The sequence below is a fragment of the Cavia porcellus genome, unplaced genomic scaffold (genome assembly GCF_034190915.1).
Source record: "Cavia porcellus strain 051 isolate PalLab524CR breed Dunkin Hartley unplaced genomic scaffold, mCavPor4.1 scaffold_14, whole genome shotgun sequence".
In the NCBI taxonomy this organism is placed as follows: domain Eukaryota; kingdom Metazoa; phylum Chordata; class Mammalia; order Rodentia; family Caviidae; genus Cavia; species Cavia porcellus.
In genome coordinates this window covers 20,051,103-20,072,944 of record NW_026947497.1, presented here as the reverse complement: position 1 = coordinate 20,072,944, position 21,842 = coordinate 20,051,103, and the positions used below count along the sequence as shown (strand labels likewise).

The 21,842-nt window shown below is 31.3% G+C and overlaps 1 protein-coding gene across 2 annotated transcripts in view; it reads right to left on the bottom strand.

The window, feature by feature from the left end:
- Positions 1–2,845: 2,845 nt before the first annotated feature.
- The window catches only part of Adad1 (adenosine deaminase domain containing 1), a 38,133-nt gene continuing 19,136 nt past the window's right edge, over positions 2,846–21,842 (bottom strand). Inside the window, exons 10-13 of one of the 2 annotated variants that reach the window (XR_010051440.1) lie at positions 15,985–16,222; positions 13,321–13,453; positions 11,338–11,436; positions 4,051–4,130 (exon numbers count right to left, since the gene is read on the bottom strand). Coding sequence is in view for 1 of the 2 variants with exons in the window: in XM_063260737.1 (XP_063116807.1) it covers positions 4,017–4,130; positions 13,321–13,453; positions 15,985–16,222 (485 nt within the window). In the remaining variant the exon portion in view is untranslated. Of the gene's footprint in view, positions 4,131–11,337; positions 11,437–13,320; positions 13,454–15,984; positions 16,223–21,842 lie in introns of both variants that reach the window. The other variant, XM_063260737.1, reaches the window with a different exon arrangement.

Genomic DNA, 21,842 nt, shown 5'->3' with positions numbered 1-21,842 from the left:
ATACGTGCTCTGGGAAAAAATCTTTAGGAGAAAAATTACCAACTTAGTAAGTAGGTACACTTAGGATCAAAACTGTGGTTTCTACACATCATTCTGCGTTATAAGGAATAAGGAGTCTTTGGAGAAATATATGCACATCATGAGACAGAAAAATTGTGACAAAGATTATCTAAAACTATTTGTATCACATTCAAATGACACACATCAACAGATAAGGTCTCCATATGAGGACACACTCACTACTTCTATTCATATGGCACTGGAAAGACATAGTACAAAAAAGCAAGGCAAATTAAAGAGTAAATAATGATACAGAAGAACTAAATTTATCATTCACACAGGATAGGACTTAGACACATCTGAAAGCCTCTACAATAAACTCCAGAATTGATTTAGTAATGCCAGTAGCTATCCAATGAATATAAAATTGCATGTCTATATATTAGCAAGAGAAAATATATAAAGTGCACTAAATATATACAAAATATTAGCAGTAACTACAAAAAATACTGAAAGATGTTTCAAAAAGCTTCCTATGAACTACAAGTATGACAAATTGATTATAAATTTGAATATTATTCATAAGGACTAGAATAGTAGAATGTTTAAATTCATCTAGAAAAAAATCTTTGGTCAACTTCAAAGGATGACAAGAAACTATTTCAAAAATGTAAAGAAAGGAAAACAATCCAGATCTTTCTGTACCAAGTATACCCTCCCACCAAGGTAATCAAATAATTTATGAGGGTCCATTTCTTTAATAGAAACACTGCTGCTAGTGAAAGAATGTAATTATCATCTGAAATTATCATAATGAAATGCTGGGTGTAGGTAAAGATCATCAATTGCTGCTATCACAAAAAGGAAGACAATTCAAATGTAGTGTCTTCTCCTGAAAGTAGACAATACTGTCCAGGATGTATTTTTGCTAAAACCTGACACTACATATGAAAGGCTCTAGACTTAATGCTTGTTTTAGGAAGTAGAACAGAGGAACCTATTAAATAACATGAATGAGAAATAAGTAGCAAAATTGATATTGTGGGAACTTCAAAAAACAAAGGACTGTTTTTTTTGGCACAGACAAAGGTCAAAGAAAAAAAGTGATGAACCCTGTAGATTCATACTTAACATACAAATTCCAATGTAAAAAGGTAATTTTAATCCTTGTTCCAACAAGCTACATAAAGATTATGGCAAGAAAATTACTACTAAGGTGTACTAACTAACTAGTGGTTACACAAGTGGATGTGTCCATTGGAGCCCTTATCTTTTACAGATACACATATCAAAGGATTTTAGATAAAATAACAAGTCTAATATTTGTTCTAACATAATGCATTTGAGAGATAGATATATAAAATACTTCAGTTTGAATAGTGGTTGAAGGTGGATGGTACCTGGAAATTCTTTATTCTCTTTTATGTACTTAAAAATTTCCACAAATAAAGAAAATGTAGTAGAAAGGCATTTAAAGTACATTATTTCACTATATAGAGTCTTCAAAAGTTTCTTTCTTTCTACCAAACTAAGAACATCTGCTAGGTTTAACCATTTTTCTACCCAGTGTTGTACATTCTAGACTTAACATTTTCTCATTTCATTATGCTATCTCCCATTTCACCTTACCAAATTTTCCCCATTTTTCAATGTTTATCTCAGATAACACTAAATAAACCTTAGAGATAAAAAGAGGACTTATATGTACGTACAACTTCATTAGTGGGTTTTGAGTATTTTAGAGGTGCAAATTAAAAATTTATTTTCTTCAAGCAAACTATTTTGTAGAATTGCAAACATAACACAGTAAAGTGGTAAAAACTGCTGTTTTTAATGAAGAGCAATCTAGAGTCCTTCTTACTAAGGCCTATTATAGCTTGTATCTTGGTATCCCTAGAAAGCCTGCTCTGTTCACAGGTGGGGTTTTTCAGAGGTGGCTGGTAAAAGAGTATGTAATACAGGGATTAGGGGTGTGTGGTACTAAATTGTTCATTGATTGGTTTAACATAGGTGGCACTACTCAAAAGGCTTGTAAACCTAGATGGCATAAAAGGGAAGGGGAGGCTTGTTTCACTGCCTGCTGCTTCCTGCCTGCCTTGCTGTAAACTATTTCTCCTCATCCATGTCATGATGAACTACCTTGGAGCCAGTCAACTATGGACTGAAACCTCTACAAACTGGGAACCAAAATAAACCTTTCTCCCTTTAAGTTGTCAGTGTTAGGTATTTTTGTCCCAGCAATGGGAAAGTAATTAAGACAAGCCTGTTTTCTAAATAAGAATGAAAATCACTAATGTAACTTTATCCTTCAAAGATAAAGATCTCAAATTAAGAGTTTAAATAATTTACAAGTCACAGTCAATGATGGGTTTCATGTCTGATTCTTGACCCTGCCACTAAATGACTGTCTTTCACTAGCTATCATCTCCTTACCCTTTATAGTCTTTCTTGGACCTTCCAAGGTAGCTTTCTTCTCCTTAAACCAAAACATCACATATAACTGACTGCATGCAAATAAGCATAATTGGTGAATACATGTTGAGTAATAAGTGGTAGATTCTGTCTGTACAACAGCTGAGTATGTTTGTTTCACATTCCTCTCAAAACTATAAATTTCTTTTTTAAAAATCATACATTTGTTAGGAAATTATGTTTTACTAATATCATGCATAACTTAAGACCTTAGAAAATATCTTGTATTTTTAAAGGCAGATTTACTACCAAAGAGAAGTAAAACAATAATAAAAGCTGGAAATATGCTGTGAAAAGAAATAACCTAGTAAAAAGATTAAAAAATGATTAACAATATAATATCAGTTGGAGAAACAAGCAATAAACATATAACAGATTGATACGAAATTTATTAATATTTGTGTTGATCTTCATACTATCTTTTATCGTTTTAAATTTACCAAAAGTGGCTACTTCACATGGTTCAGCCTAGTATTTCTAAGTACTGTATGGAGAACACCGTAAGACATAAGTATGTCTTTCCATAATAACTTCACTGATCATTAACTAAAAACTACTGCTGTATATTTTTGGAATAGACAACAAAGCAATCTACATCAGCTCATCAAAGATTATAATCAATCATACTGGCTAGCATGAGACTCATAAATTTAATAAAGATACAAGCTGAAAGGGCAAACCGTGGAAGCTAGTAAAGTTTAGAGAGAAAAGCAAGAAATACGAGGAAAAAAGCTAAAATATAGGATAAATTCATAATTTCACTAATGATATACATCTTAACTGAAGAGGAAACTTTTCATTTTTAGCTAAGTGCTGAATAAACAATAACAACACTGAAGTTTTATTTCCCTATTGAAATCTCCACTAATCTAAATTATGAATTAAATCCCATTTGACACAGAAAAGTATAGGATTGCTGAAAATGTGCTATCGTATGTAAATCATGTATGAATTTCTTTTATTAATTAAAATCTATCAAATGATTTTCCACCTAATGTGGTTTCAGTATTTTTTCTGTATTTTATGTATAGTTTGTGTTCATGAACTTCTTTGAGAGATCTTTTAGTGATTAGTATCATTACTATCTAGTTAGTGAGTGAAAAATATTAAGCACTTAAATGCCTCTTGAATAAATGAATACAAATTATTTTTATTCTTGGTTTCTATTTTTAAATAAAGCGAATGAGACACTAGACACAATGTTGAATCTTACAGCTATGCAGATAGATTCAATGCAAACTCTTGAGAAAATAAATTCTGTTTTAAACTGTAAAGAGTAATGATTTTGTCTGTAAAAAATGTAAAATGTGTACACGTTGAATCAGGTAATTTTTTTCAAAAACAAATGAAAAATCTTTAAAAATCCCTAATGTTGCAATGTAAACCAATATGAAGATGCACTAATTTCTATTAATACTCAAGATATTGCTGTCGCAAGACGCTGATTTTTAAAAGTGAAAACCTCCAACATTTTAAAAGCATTTTTGCCAGTCAAAACACACCAAAAACAAAAAGATGTTTAATATGACAAGGAATTGTCTAATTCACATATTAAATTGCTCTATACAGGGAGATTTCACAATCCAGGAGCCATAGCCATGTTGCTGTAAGTAGGATTTCAATAAAGTTTTAGCTTCTTGATACGAGGCAGACATACACTAGAAAGGAAAAAAAAATCAAATTATAGCAAATCAGTAGAATTTTATCTCTGGAAAGTAAGGACCCTAATATTGTTTCTTTAACTTAACATTTCAAAAATTAATGAAAATTTTTGGATTTTCTATTTTTCAGTACTTAAACAATTTTCTTTCCAACAATACTAAAAGCAATTTTGTTTAACATTTTTAACCAAAACAGCAAAAATATACTCATTATTAAAAACATGTGGAAAACAGAAAAAAAACCAAAACTATAATTTCAAAATCTAGATAGCCATCATTAATGTTTTGATGTTTCCATTTTCATAAATTATGTTTTTATAAATTAACATATAGACAAACTCTTAAGGTAGTTTTACTGATGTATAAATTCACCCACTGTAAGTCTATAGTTTGATGTTTTAGTAACTTTATTGGGTGTGCAATTATCATGCGGTCTCACTGTAAAATAAATCTATTACATCTAATCAGTTCCAGTATGCCCACTTGCAGTCAATCTGTATTTGTGTCCTTGGCCCTATCCCCAGGAAACTACAAATTTACTTTCTCTCTCTAGTGTTGCTTTTTCTAGAAGTTTCATACAAACTGATTAATACAATATATACTCTGTTGTGTCAGGTTTCTTTCAGTTAATATACAAAGTATAATAGAAAACATGATGACTATTTAAATAAAAATAACATTTATCACAGTAAAAGACACACACGTGAGTACACATCTCATTGTTCCTGGCACTTTCTGAAACAGTTATGGAAATCTTTTGGATCTTTTTGTGTCTGCTCAATGTTCTGAATTGACTCATGATGTTTATGGTAATTTCTGTTGAATAAAATATTACAGTGCATTCTCAACAACTTCATCCATCTTCTAGCTCTTTTCTACCAAAGTAAAAATGATTATGAAAGTAGTAAAAGTTTTGAATTGATTTAGAACTTTGGAGTAACCACAACAGTGCAACTAAAGATAGTCACTAAGAGAAATTCCAGAGCTGCTTAGGAAAGTAGCAAGAACAATGGAATAAATGTGTTTCAAGTGAGCTCGGATCTGAGAAGGATTAATGGCAATGTGTTTTTTACTGCAATAGTCCTTTAAAAAATCCACAAATATTTTCCAACTTATTCAAGTTGCTTTATGTATCAGCAGTTTATTCCCTTTTACTGCTGATTAATATTTCATTCTATGGGTACATACCATAGCTTGTTCATGCCTTTACCAGTTTACGAACACTTGCATTGTTGTCAGTTTTCGACTACTATGATAATACTGCCACAAACATTTATGTATGAGTCTGTATGTGGACATAAGGTTTTGTTTCCACAAATCTTGGTGGGATTGCTAGACCACATGCTATTTCTATGTTTACCTTTATAAGAAAACATTATATTAATTTCCACTGGAAATACAAGACAGCACCAGTTTCTTCACACCCTATAGAATATCTTGTATGGTCACACCTTAGGATTTCAGTGGGTATATTGCCATCTCACTATGATTTAACTTCTTATCTTCCTAATGACTAAGACTCAGCAACTTTAACCTGTTTATCGGTCACTTCTGTATATTCTTTAGCTCTTCTAAAATTTTGTTTGCTTGTCCTAGTACTGAGTTTTTAAGTGTCTATGTAATCTGGATCCAAGTCCTTTGTCAGATATATGATTTACAAGTATCTCTTAGTTTGTGGGCTGTATTTTTATTTTGTTAAAGATGACTTTTGAAAATTAAGTTTTCAAATTTTGGAGCCAAGTAGTCAGTTTCTTTCTTTTATGGATTGTGCTTTTGATTTCATATCTAAGAAGTATTTCCTTAAAAATGGAAATATTTTCTAACACTTTATTTGGTTAGATCTGGTCTGAGCTGTCCCCAAAGGCTTACGTATTGGAACCTTCATTTTCAGTGTGGCTATGTTAAACAGCCTATTGCAAAGCCACTCTTGCAGAAGAAGCTAATATCACTCTCATGGAACTCTGGTTAGTTTTCAGGAAAGCGGTGTCATTAAAGCCTGGCTTCCTGTCTTGCATTTGATCTCTCTCCTCTGTCCCTCCCTTCTTCCCTCTCTGTCTCTGTCTCTGTGTCTGTCTCCTCTCTTAAATGCACTCTGCCTAAGGTGATGCAGCTAATGGAGCATTCACCAGAGCCAGTATCATGCTGCTTGAAATTTCAGCTTTCAAAATGTGAACTAAATAAGCCTCATTATAAAATACTGACCATTAGTTATTTGTTACCCTAAGGGACTATTACAGCAGTTCTATTACCATTTGTTGAAAAGGGTATTATTTTTTCCATTAAATTATGCCGATACCTTTGTATAAAATCAATTGATCATGCATTTGTATTTCTATTCTATTAATCTATATATTTATCATAATATTGATATATATTCTTACTATTAATTTATATAGGCCTAGCTCAGTTCATTGTGCCTTAATTTTTTTTGAGGGGATCAAACCCAGGGCCTTGTGCATGCAAGGTAAGAATTCTACCACTGAACCGTATCCTGGCCTCTCATTGAACTTTAATTTATTGTGCTTCTTGATATTACATTTTTTACAAATAAAGGTCTGTGGTAATCTTGTGTTGAACAAGTCTATCGGTACCATTTTTCCAACAGCCTGTGTTATGGTTTGTGTCTTCATGTCCACCCCCAAAGCTTCATGCAGTCATGGAGGCAAGCGTCTAGAGTTTGTGACTGATTCATGTTCCAATGCTGGGATTACGAGTGTGAGTGCTACACTCAAGTGGATGTGGCCATACACACAATATAAGGGACAGAATGAGTCATCTCTTGAGCTCCCCCCCTTTTGCTCTTGCATTTTCTATTTTCTGCAACTGTTGCCCTCTGCCATGTGCCACTCTGCCTTGAAGCCAACAAAGTATGGACTGAACTTCCACAAACTGTAAGCCAAATAAACCTTTCATTCCATTACTTTGAATGTCGAGTATTTTTGTCTCAGCAATGAGAGAAAAGTAACCAAGATGGGAAGTGTTCATTTTATGTCTGCACCACATCTGTTAATTCTTACAATATTTTAAACCTTTTTATATCTCTTAATGCTGATCTATGATTTTTGATGTTACCACTGTAATTGTTTTGAGGCACTACAAACTATGCCAATAAAAGATAGTGAATTTAATTGACAAATGCTGTGAATTTTGACTGTTTCACTGACTGCATATTCCCTCACCTTTCTCCTTTTCCTTGGGCCTCCTCATTCTCTCAGACAAAGTAATACTGAAATCAACTTTTACTCTAAAATCAGGAACAAGAAAAGGATGTCCAGTATCACCACTCCTGTTCAATATAGTTTTGGAAACATTAGACAGAGCAATTAGACAAGAGAAAAAAAGAGGAATAAGGATAGGAAAAGAAGAAGTTAAATTATCATTACTTTTCTACATAAGACTCCAAAAACTCCACCAAAAGTTCCAAGACTTAATAATCAAATTCAAGGGACTGGGGATTTAGCTCAGCAGGCATAAGCGCCTGCCTTGCAAGCAGGCAGTCGTGAGTTTGATCCCTGGTACCAATAAAAAGGAAAAAGACAAAAAAAAATAATCAAATTCAGTGTCATAGCAGGATATAAAGTCAACATTCAAAAATCAGTACAATGCCTGTACACTAATAACAAATTCACTGAGAGAGAAATTAGAGAAACAACACTTTTTACAGTAGCAGCCCCCAAAATAAAATATTTAGGAACCAATCTAACAAAGTAAGTAAAAGACCGTTACAATGAAAATTACAGAGAATATCAGAATCAAAGAGAGTATCAGAAAATTGAAATATGTAACTTGTTCTGGGTTGGATAGGTAGAACCATTATAGTGAAAATGACTATTCTTCCAAAACCGTTATATATGGACTTAATGCAATCCTGAGCAAAATATTGAAAGCATACCTGATAGAAGAGAGAAATCAATCCTAAAATTCATTTGAAACCAAAAGAGACCTAGAATAGTAAAAGCAATTCTTGGAAACAAAAGCAAGGCAGGGAGTATCACAATCCCCAAATTGAAATTATGCTACAAAGTTACCATAATAAAAAACCATGGTATTGTACCCTAAAAAAACAAAAACCAGAACTAACAAACATTGGAACATAACAGAAGATGCAGAAACAATTCCAAATATACACAGCCACATTATCTTCGACAAAGGGTTACACAAGGCTCCTTAATAAATAGTGCTGAGAAAACTGGCTTTCTACACACCAAAGATTAAACCTAAATTAATCTCTTTCACTATACATTAAAATAAAAATTGAAATGGATCAAAAACCTAAATATTAAAACAGAAACACTTAATCTTCTGCAACACAGAATAGGTAAAACTCTTGAAAACATAAGTGTAGGCAAAGACTTTATGAACAAAACCCCAGTGGCAGAGGAAATATTACAAAGAATTAACAACTTGAATTTCACCATATTAAAAAGATTTTATATGGCAGAAGAAACCACCAACAACATAAATAATACACAGAAAGGGCAAACAATTTACCAAATTTAAACAATTTAGCAAACAATTTGTTAGACAACTGACTAACATCTAGAATATAAAAATAACTCAAAAAAAGAAAAAAGAAACAAGATTCATTCCCCCACCTCCATCAAATTTAAAGACTCAATCCAAAAATGGGCATCTGAAATGAACAGATATTTCTTAGATGAAAAAGTACAATTAGCAAATAATATATGAAATAACATTCAACAATACTGGTCATTCCAGAAATACAAATTAAAGCAACACAGAGATTCCATCTCCAGAAAGAATAATTATCAAGAAACCAACCAATAACAAATGCTGGTGAGGCTGTGAGGGAAAATCAAACCCTATTCCCCTACTGGTGGGAATGTAAATTGATGCAATCATTATGGAAATTCCTCAAAAACGGAAACTGGAAGCTCTATTTCAGCCAGCTATTCTTTTTGTTAGTATCTTCCCCCAAAAGTTAAAAGCATCACACCACAGTACAATTTGTAACAGCTAAATCTTGGAAACAGCCCAGGTGCTTATCAACAGATAAATGAATAAAGAAAATATAGTTCTAACATACAATGGAGTATTACTCTGCCATAAGTAAGGATACATTTTGTGGCATTTTTAGGCAAATGTATATACCTTGAGGCTATATTTTTAAATGAAATAAACTGGACACTATGTTTAAACATCATGTTGCTTCTCTTGTATGAAACTAAAAGTGTAAATAAGGACCAAAATGGATAGATTTTGGCAAGCAGGAAGAAAATGTTAAAATGAGGAAAGGAAGGGAAAGAAAAAAAAGTGAATAGAAGGAAAAAATGGAATCTTGTGTAAATAAGGAGGAAAAGTAGACTTGAAGGAGAGGAGGAAATGAATCAGGAAGAATCAAGACTTGCTATATACAAGTAAAAAATCCCTATTATAAATGTGATCTATGTATATCAAGAGTACCAATAAAGTTTATTTTTTGAAAAATGATTTTGAAAGAAGTCAAATCTATTACACATTGATAATTCTGCAGGTTCTAGATTTCTACAAATAAAGTAATTGCAGATGTGTTAGAAACAGCAAGAGAACTACAATTAGAAGTTAAGTCTAAAAATATGGATGAATTGCTGCAATCTTTTGAAACAACACAATCCTATGATAAAACTGACGATGAGCATTCAAAACTTCGGTGAACAAAGTAATTGTAAATGTGGTAGAAATAGCAAGCAAACTAGAATTAGAAGTAAAGCCTTAGAATGTGAAGACTTGTTGCAATCTTATAAAACTAATGCAGAGCTGCTTGCAATACTATTGCCTACTTATGATACACTAGGATACAGTGTAAACCTAAATATATTCATTGAGAAACCACTTTTGTGAGACTCACTTTATGGTAAGTCTGCAAACAAATTTGTGATAGTTCCAAGATGTACTTGTAGCAAAGCAAATCTCAAACTAAATATGGTATTACAACTTTTGTTTTTTTTCAAAATTTTTTCTCTTGTGTGCTATTTTGGCTATCTGCATCAATTTTGCGATCATTTCATTAATCTCTATACAAAAGCCTGTAGAGAGTTTTGAGTTTTGCACTGAAGTTATTTGGAAAGAAGTGGCATCCTAATTCCAAGTTGTTAATTCTTTGTAATATTTCCTCTGCCACTGGGGTTTTGTTCATAAAGTCTTTGCCTACACTTATGTTTTCAAGAGTTTTACCTATTCTGTGTTGCAGAAGATTAAGTGTTTCTGTTTTAATATTTAGGTTTTTGATCCATTTCAATTTTTATTTTAATGTATAGTGAAAGAGATTAATTTAGGTTTAATCTTTGGTGTGTAGAAAGCCAGTTTTCTCAGCACTATTTATTAAGGAATAAGGAATTAGGATGCCATTGCTCCCCATTTATTCAGGTCCTCTATAATGTCTTTCAAGTACTGTTTTTATATTTCCTGTATACAGGTCTTACAGTTCTTTTGTTAAGGTACCCTTCCTTTGTGTATGTATATGTATTTGAATTTGTATGCCTGAAGTAAGTTTATTTTTGGACTTTTTATTCCTTGGATACAGATACACAATTTATAGATGCCTATTTTTGGTACAGTCCAAAACATATTTTACCTACGCAATTACACCATTTAGGAATAAAGAAAATGTCTATCTTCCCTTTCTGGTATGAATACTTTTTTGCATCTTTTTCTTGCATTGATGTCTTGGCTAGAATGAACAGAATAATGTATGCAATTAGTGAGAGTCAACATTCTTGACTTCTCCCATAATTTTGGCTGGAGAAAAATACTGTCTTTTCTTATTAAGAATAATATCAGTGGTAGGTTCTTTGTCGATGGTCTTACAAAACTGAGGAAGTTCACTTCTATTATTTGTTCAACATTTATATCATGAATGGGTGTCAGACTTTACCAAATGCATTTTGTATATATTTCAAGCTAATTTTTTGGTTTTGAACTTGAATTTATTCCTCTAGTTCATTATTTCAAATAATTTTCTAATGTCAAATCAATGTAATATTCTTGGATTAAATTTCCTTGGACATGAAGTATAATCTAATTTTTTATTAGTGCGTTGCTGGATTTGGTTTGTCAAATCTTGTTAAGAATTTTCACGTTTATTTTCTTGGAAGATAATCTTAAATTTTCGTTTATTGTGATGATTTTGTCCAGTTCTGATAACAGGGTAATAATGTTGGTCTTCTAATGAGTTGCAAGAACTTTTTATTTGTATTGTACTTACTTATGTTTGGTAGAATCAGTCGGTGAATCCATATATGTTCCTGAATATAATGCTTTCTCATAGAGCAACAATGGTACATTTATCGCACACTGTCATCCCCTGTCATTCATGCAGAGCACAATACATCTGAATTCAATTGTCCCAACAATCCCAGCACAAATCTTTCTCTTCAATGAACTCACAGAAATCAATAATATAACTATCTTAACTATTTTTATACATATACATACACACACACGTTTTTTCTTTCAGCTTCTCACACTAAACGAAACAATATGATGTTTACATATGTGTTTTACTTATTTCACTAATGAATATGTTCTCAAGTTGTATCCATTTACCTATAAAACTCTCCAGTTTATTCTTCTTTATGGCTGAGTCTCCATTGTATAAAAATACCACATCTTTTTTACCTATTCCTCAGTCGATGGGCATTTAGATTGTTTCCAAGATCTATATTACAAATTGTGCTGCTAAACATGGATGCACATATATCACTGTCGTATGATGTTTTTAATTCTTTTGGGAAGATTCCCAGAAGGGGAATAGCTGAGTTGAATGGGACCTCTAGTCCTAGTTTTTTGAAGAATCTCCACCTGATTTCCACAGTGGTTTCACCAACCTATATTCTGTGGATATAATTTTAATAGTTCAATTTTTCTAACTGATTATATTCTATTTGGATGATCTACTTTTGAGTAAGGTTTTGTAATTTATGTCTTTCTATGAGATACCCATCTAACTGGTCTAATGTATTAACAAAAGGTTTTGGTCAACCATTATTTTAGCTTTCTAAAGGTTTGGAGTGAGGGCTTCTCATTCAAGATTTTGATCATTTTTGTTATCTTATTATTTTCTTGGTTAATCTAGATGGTTGGTAATCAAGTTTGTTGACTATAAAATGAGGAAACTTTGGGGTTCAGTGATCTTTTCTAATTTTCTTTGAGAGAAGGACTTGCTTTCTACTTTGAGGCTGGCTTTGATCTCACACCATGTAGCTCAAGCTCTCCTCAAACTAGTGTTGATATAGGTGTGTGTCACTATATTGTACATTGTGCCAAATTTTACACTTGCTCATGTATTAATTACAAAAATGTACCTAGATCATTTTTGATTTTGTGTCATAGAGGCTAGAATAAAGTTTTTAATATTTGTAAGTATGTTTATGTATATAAACACCTATGATTAATATATCTGCTTTATTTGAACTTTAAAATATCAGTAAAATTAAGTGACTGTCATAAAGTGCTGTTATTACTAAAATTAGTCTGTACAAACAATTTACATTTAATATTTAATAATGTTAAGTATGTGCATTTGACATTACATCTAATAAAAAATCTTAAAAACATACAGTATGATCTTGTTTTAAAATATGTACAAAAACATACATGTAAGTTGAAATAATATACATATAATTACCTTTGACTGCTATGTAAAATTACTATACATCTGGGTTTTGTTTTTGTTTTGGGTGGTATGGATTATATGTCTATGTTCTATTTTTTAAAAAAGTTTTCCATACTTTTCACTTTAAAGATATGTTTGTATGAAAACGCATTTTACAGAGAAAAAGTTATTTATTAAATCAATTCCAATTTAAATGTTGAAATTAAAACTTTCCAACAATTTTAAGACAGGAAAATTAACTTACACAGCTATTTTTTTGGATTCTTAATAGTCTATGTTTTATACAATGTGTATACACACAAAGAAAATATTATCTTGCTTCTCTAGATATGACATAAAAGCCTTGGACAATAGTGTTAGAATAAGTATATACCACACTAAGGTGGCTACTTTAAGCAGCAATGCTTACTTACATAATTTCTGGCATTTTCATTTAATAATTATTGAACTATTAATTATAGTATTGTGTATTCAAGAACTATTCTGTAAACTTTTGCTCAATAAAAATCAACATAAACTACTATAATATTGTCTTTATTTTTATTACTATGATCACTTTTTCCTTTACCTTACCTTAGCTGCATGATATGTAGTTGCTTTAAATAAATCATCTCTTTTTGCTTCCTTGGCAAGTAGATTAAATCTACTTAACATTGCAGCCTTACAGAGCCGACTTGCCATTGACACACCACTTTTAAATGGGGAACTAAAATACAAAGGAATGGAACATTCATTAACCATTATTCAGTGATTTATATTGGTAACTATAAGGATTAAAATCAAAATCTAAAATACTTATGCATCTTATCCATGTACAAGTAGTGAAACTTTGTTATATAAAATTCATTCTAAACATTTAATTACTTTTTAAACTTAAATTTATCTTGAATTATTATAGTGTTACATCAAAAATTAATATATAAGACTGATAGTTGGTACATTTCTCCTTTTTAAAATAAAATTAATCTACAATAATTCCAATTAATGGAAATACTTTCTGGGATAATAAAAATGTAATATAGTTTGACAATGTTAATGGTTACATGGGTGTACACATAAATGAATTTCTCATGCAATGTTATGGTACTTTTTCTGCAACCAAATTTTAATATAAAAGTAACATACATACATATATACATACTTCACAACCCTCCTCAAAAATGTACATATATATATATTTATAAAGATATATATGTAATTTGTGTTTTTTATAAAAGCGAGTCCATAGATCATGAACTTTTTTCTATTTTTGCTACATCTTTTCATCACTCTTGAAAGATTATAAAAACTACCAAATCCTTCTGATTTCCTGGCTTCAATGCTATGTATAGTGTAACATTTCAGATTCACCCATAAATAGGTATGACTGATGTTTTTTCCTTCAGTACTGGGAATTGAACCTTTTCACTGAGTTACATCCCTAATCCTTTAAAATATTTTGAGAGAGGGTCTTGTTAAATAAGTCATTAAGTTCCCAGGGCATGCTCAGACTTGTGATTCTTCTGCCTCAGTTCCCAGAGTAATGGGATTCCAAGTACAGACCACCATGACTGGCTTCTTTTCCTTTGAATTTCTAGTTTATCCTTAATTTACTTCCATTATTAAGGCTGATTTTTCAATTTGCTTTAACTATATATCCTGTAAATTCTGATAGGTAATATTTTCAACATCCTTGTTTTCTAAATATTTTATATTTTAGTTTACATTTCTCCTTCAAGACAGAATGCTGAGAACTTTTTTTCTCCAGTGAAAGCAGCTTCTAGCATTTGGATTGTTTATATTTTCATCTCATCATAATCAGAGAATACTGCTTACATTGCTCCTACTTTTGGGTTTCCTTTGAAGTCCAACAAATGGTCAATTTTTGTTAGTTTCGGTACATTCTTGAAAAGCTGAATGTACTTTATACTTTTAAGATGCACAGTTTAAAATACATTAAGTATATTTTATTTCAAATGGCTATATCCTTTATCTACCTGAACTACCATAAACTGAGAAAGTGAATTAATATCTTGCCAATAGTTTCTATTTTTCATCTTTAATATCTACATTATAAATGCTAATACTATAATTTATAGCATATGTTTTCATACCTTTTTGGTCTTCCTTATGAGTTACACCCTTTATGTTACTGAGGCATTCTTTTTTGCCTTAATGTTAAAGCCTTTTGGGGATGAATTACACCTTGTCTAATGTTTAGATTATCTCTCTCACTTTCTTGTTTGTATTCACTTAGCAAATATTTGGTCGTTTAAAAAGTGTACAGTTATTTCACAATTATTAAATTATCTTTGTTATGCTGTTATTTTATGTTTTCAGAAACAGCTTTCAACTGTCCTTAAAGAAAATATATACTGTCGAGTCTGGTATCTGATCTAAAGCACAAATACTGTATCATCTTAGTTGAAATAATTATTATAATGCTGGACTGAGTTCACTAAGAAAATGTATGTGGCCTTAATTTAATCCTGTGCTTCATTAAGAAAGCAATTTTAAAGCATTTAAACTTTTAATATTATTCCTTACTTCATTATAAATGTATATTCACACTAAAAAGTTTTAGTTTTTACTTGATAATTAGTCATAGAGGTATTAGAAAACTGTCTAGAAGGAATAGAGCACTGTGTTAGGAACAAGGTCTTTGGATATAAAATATTCAGATCATAACCATAGCTGTGTCCTTTACTATTTAAGTAACCTTGGGCAACATATCCAATCTACCATGAATCTCAATTTATTTGCAAAAGAAAAAACATACCACCCAATGTACAGGTTTATTGCATAAGAAGGCCAAATAACATGAAATAGTATTTCTTAGGTATACATTAAGTACATCAAAGTAGACCTGCGGAGGGCAACCAAAAAAAATGCAAATTTCCAAGTCCAAATTCCCAGAAATTGTTTCAGTAGAAGAAATTGAATTTTTAGAATAAGTTATATAATTATAATGCTACTGGTCACAAAGCAACACCTGGAAAAACCTTGGTTCTGGAACCAGACTCTATGGGTTTGAACACTAATTTAACACTTTCTCTGTCATTTCAGCAAGCTATGTAACTTCTCAGTGCCTGTTTACTCATCAGAAAAAAGAAAACATTTTAATTAGTATGATATTTGCAACTGCCAAATCAATTAAGTATTCTATAGGCTTCAATAGCATCCAAAAATAATCAAACTTGTGGTAAAATGCCTTCTTTTGCTTAATACATAATTTTTAAATAAATTAATAATTTTAACCTTTCAGTGATCTTCCCACTTAGGCCATCCACAATCTCCAAAGAAAGGTCCCCTTGTGCCCAATTCATACTCAGCGATTTGTATTCTGAATTCATTTGAAATGGATATGCAGAAGGCACTAAGCTAATATGAGGCCTGTTGACTAAGTAAAACATTGGAAGTCTTGATGTGAGTGCATCATCAACACGTTGCTTTATGGCAATTTCTAAGCCTCTAGTATCACTGCAATTCCCATCACCTAGAAAAAGATAAAAAACACTCAGAAACTCAGTGTCAAAACATCAAAAATAAATAGAAAAAAACCTGAAAATATTCAAAGCCCATTACTCTATTTTTTATTCAAACTTCTCTTTCCTTCTTATAATCTTAGCTGCTACTTCCATATTTTTTGCAAGAACTAGGACAAGACAATGGCAAAATATTCATAAGGAAGGTTTGTGCTAATACCGATTGAAGAAATTTTTATGCCCATTTCTTATACTCTGAGCAACTACTTATAAAAATAACAACATGTAATGTATTAACTATTGTTAGGTTTTTATGAAATTTTTATTTTTCCATAAAATAAATAAAGATTCCTGTACAGAAATATTTTATAGCAAGTAAAGAAATCTTTCAGTTTAGTGAGCAAAAGCAGAAGGTCAGTGTTGACCCAAAAAGAAACTGGTATTTTTTATATGGCTCTAGCAGACAGAACTGGCTCACTCTATCTGATTTTCTCTGAGAACTACATGAAACCTACACATAATGGAGCATGTAAACATGACTGGGAATCAGTTGGGGAAAGTCAGTTATTTTGCCAGGTCTACTGGCCACAAATTATAAGTGTTCCAGTACACAGTGTTCTGATTTCACAAAAAAAGCAATTCTGAGAATGATCACTCTGGTTAGAATTGTGCCCAACAACCAAATGCTTTGAATTCTCAGTTGCAACTGTTAAAGAAGAGATCTCAAAAAGATACAGTGTCACTAATATAAAACAGCAGACTGCATCAAACATAAAATAGAAGTCAGGGAATGCTCTTTTCTATTTAAAAAATTTTGAGGCAGATGTTACAAAAATTTTCGAGGCAGATCTTTCAACAGTATGTGTGAGTATACCTTTATTTGTAAATATAATAAAATCATGTGTTTGTCATATAAATATTTTACAGATGAAGTTTTATTTCTCCATCAATGTAATTATTGAGATGGCTATTAGAACTTGCAGTGATGATTGTCTAGGCATTAGAATATGATCCTAAAAGTAGGTAAGTTGCTTCTGACACTCTTTTTTCTAAATCATCTTTTGTTACAAATAAAGAGGAACTGATAAATGAAGGCTTGAAGGTCAGTCAAAGACGTACTTGGACACAGTGAACGAGGTAGATAAAAGGCCTAGTTACTATCTCACTAATAAATAGCAGACAAAGATTCAAAAATGCAATCATTTTATATAGCAATAATGGCAACAGTTAAGCCTAAGAAATATTAGGAAAAAGAAAAATGTTAGAAGTTAAGCTCTTCATTAGATCTTTAAACATCAAATTGCTTCACTTAGATGTTTTAATGTAAAAGCTACCTTAATAGAAAAAAAATCAAATCTATTCATCTTGAAATTGTTACTTTTTCCATTATGTATAAATACATTAATGATTTACTATATCTAGATTATGATTTTGATTTTGAAGATAAATCTTGTCCCTGGAGAAATACATCTCTAAAATTATATAATAGGGACATTTTTATTTGATTTATTCCAAATGATTTGAACGAAGTTTACAATGAAAGGTTTAACCTAATCAAAGACTATAGGATACCTGACAGCAGTTTATAGAGGAGACAGGTATCATAAATAACTGTTAAATTATCAGTTGGATTTGAATTCAAGTTCTGTCAATAAGCAAACTTAAAGACTTTGGGCAAGCATTTTATTAATATTCTACTGTTCCAGAAAAAAAAGACAAATGGAGCAACAGAATCTCTAAAGTTATCAACTGATTTATAAAAGCTCATGAACTTTGTCTACTATGGCATAATTAGCATTTAGCATTCTTTACACTATAACTGTACTTTCATATCAGTACAGAAAAGGACTTCTGTGTCTCTGGACAAATAGTGGTATATATTATATTGAGAAAGATGAATCTATATTTAAAATGTACCTTAAAAAGCTTGAAAACAAACGTAAGTCCAAGAATTTCAATATCCATGGTAAGTAAAAATTTTTTACAAATTATTCTTGATCATTTTCTATTCAAAGAAATTCTATTTTAACACAAACTTAGATGTCATTTTATATTATTATTATTATTTTCAGTTCTAAATATTGAATTCAGGGTTGTGTTAGTTACTGTTCTCATTGGGAAACAAAATACCTAATGCCCAAAGTTAACAGAGAAAAGCTCACAGTTTCAGTCCATAACTGGCTGGCTCCAAGGTAGGGCGGCATGGAAGACAAGCATCACAGAGGAGAAACAGTTCATGGCAAGCAGAAAGCAGCAAAACAAGCAAGCAAGCAAGCAAGAGATAACATAAGCATCTTTCTGTCCCTTACACTGTATCCAAGATACGTGGCTTAGGTGGGGTGTCAAAGCAATTAGTGGACAGATTCAATAATCACTTTAATCCTAGCACCTTTAGTCCTAGCACTGCACTATGAATCAATCACACAGATTCAGTCACCTCTGAAAAAGCCCCACCTGAAGCATTGGGAAGGCACCTCCAAACACAAGCAATAACAAGGGCTTCACATATGGTAGACAAGTACGTTAGCATTGAGCTTCATCTCTAGCTCTTCTGTTTTAAATTTTAAAAGGAAAAAAGATTATCACTATATATGATTAAATGAACATTTTAAGAATATTTACAGCATAAAATTCACTTCTGTAAACTTTTGAAAAAGTGAAATAATGTTTACAATGTCATATATGAACTAGGAACATTAGCTCAGTGCTACAGGACTTGCCAAATATGCAAGAGGGCCCAGGCTCAATTCCTATTATCATCAAAAAAATGAAATAATATATAGTAATTTTCCACTAATAAATATTCTATTTCATTAATATCTATATTAAAGAATCAAATAATTGGAAAAATTTATAGAGAAAAGAGGACAAATTTGTTATCTTCAACTAAGTAAATTTAATCTGTATTACCAGTATAGAATTTAAGTAAATTTCAATTTACATAAGGAAGACACTTCTAATGATGTGGACATTTTAATTAGTGGCATTTATCAGTTGTCTTGTTTTTGTGTTATATTTGTTTATATAGTTTTTATTAGAGTTGTTTGCAGTACATGTTTACAGGGCTTGTATGGACTTGGTACATGACATATTACTAGATACCTTCAAATTAGGCCTAAACAATCCTTCATTCAGAATGCCACAAGAAATTTATATATCTAAGTAAGAAGTTATGTCATATGACTGCTACAGTTCACTTAACTCTAAAGGTTATTTTAGCTACCCAAATAATACTGTTTAGAGTAAAGACACTTTAAGTGAGAATTGTTCAACATATGATACAACTACTTATTCTTTTAAAAAATATATCCTGCGGCCTCATAAGTCCTGTTTCCCCAAATAAAGATCATAGAATGTACAGAAATCTGCCTATTTTTCACACTCAAAGTCATTCAAATGTACTTAGATAATACCAGACAGTTTACCAATAATTAACTTCAGATATGCCCTACAAAAATGCCAAGAAAGAAAGCAGAAGTATTTTTTTCAAAGCAAACTACTTTTATTGCTACCTGGTGCTCTATGTTGTTGGTACAAGATGACAATTAAAATGATCAGATCTAGGCTTTAAGCCCTTGTTCCAAACCACTAAAAAAAAAATTAAGAAAATACTATGGAGTTCTACCATACAAATGACAAATTGAAAATGTGTTTTTTCACAAATATCAAACTCTTAAAGACATAGTCATAGGCAAGGACTTCCTGAATTTAGGAACACAACACAAAACACAATACCTTGAATCAGCAAATGGGATTAAGTTAAATTAAAAAGCTTCTCCACAGCTAAAGAAACAATCAATAGAGTGAAAAGATGGCCTATACAATGGGAAAAAAATATTTTGCCAGTGACTCCTCAGATAGAAGTAAAATGTCTAGAATATACTAAGAACTAAAAAAAAAGATCCAATCAAAAATGGGCAAACTAAAATGAACAGACACTTCTCAAAAGAGATGAACAGTAAGCACATGAAAAAATGTTCAGCATCTGCAGCATTGTGAGAATTACAAATTAAAACAACACTGAGATTTCATTTTACTCTAGTCACCATGGATACTATCAAGAATTCATAAAACAACAAACGCTGGTGAGGTTGTGGGAAAAAGGAACCCTTCCATACTGTTGTAGAACTAGTACAACCACCATGGAAATCTGGACGGTGAGTCCTAAAAAACCATTACAAAACAGAAATTCTATTTGATTTAGTTATACCTCTTTTGGGTATCACTCCAAAACAGTTAAAGTCATCATGTTTCAGTGATGCATACTCATGTTTATAGTAGTAAACCTCCCCTTTGCCAAATCATGGAAGTGGCCTACATGTTCACTAACAGATGAATGAATAAAGAAAAGTGTGATATGTATTTATATACAACACAATAAAATATTAACTACTTAGCCATACAGGGTAAATTTGAATCATCTGTAGGAAAATGGATGGAATCTGAGACAATAAAACCAAGTTCAATGAATCCGATACAAAATCTAAATATTGCGTAGTTTCTCTAATATAAGAGAAACAAAATATAATTCAAAAAGCAAAATAAGAGAGAGATGGTAAGAAAAAGGAAATTAGGATCTGTTGGGGTGGAAAGGTAGTCTGGGGAAGGAGGGAGAGGCAATGATGGGGAAGAGAGGAATAAGAATGATCAAAATGCTATACGTATTTGTACCAACTCTCCAAGGTTAATGTAATTATCATGTTTTGCAAACATAAACTAATAAAAAATTAAAAGTAACTATATGATGGAGTTACATTACACAAATGACAAATTGTAAATGTCTTTTCACAAAGTCAAAAAAAGAATTGTTCATCAAACTATGATTTTAGAGAAATCACAGACATATTAGTTACAGACATTTATTAAGAGCAAAAAAAAACCTTTAAAGAGTCAGGAAAGTGTAGGATCTAGAGATGATCTGTAGTGTATAAAAGAAAACCTTGAACAATTTAGTAACCAAATTAAATCTTTTAAAGACTGAGTCAATCAGTAGTTCTTCATTAAGAACAGCATTTGGAAAAAGCAGAGCAGGAAACATTCTTTTGAGGGTGTACTATAAAATCGAAAAAAAATCACTGAAAAACCAAATAGAAAAAAGAATACAGAAGAACATACACATTAATATTTATACTTCTATAAGCAAAATATAACTTTTAATGCAAATAAAAACAAAAGACTAATAAGTTATGCTTCTACAGAAGTCAAATTGGTGCCTGGAGCACTAGAATGGGAGGGAGACTCTGGTGAGTATGCTCTTTTGAGTCTTTTGAATTATAATTCAAGTAACATATTTATTATTCAAATAAAATTAGCCTAAAAGCAAAATAATAACCATTTTTCTTTTCATAACACTTTGCATGCATACAAAGCATGAAAAAATAATACAAATAAGAGAAACTCCTAAGATATTGTTATAAAATATATGGAACACGGTAAAACAAACAAAAAATCCAGATTAGGACTAAAATAAAAATATTACTAAATGAGAATCTAAAGCTTGTTATGGATTCATTTCAAAATTAACAATAACCAAAAAGAAGCCAAGTGATAGTAGTAAATTATTTCACCAAGGTCATATGAAAATTAAGAAATGAACACAAAACTATTAACGAGATATATCGGCAGTCCATC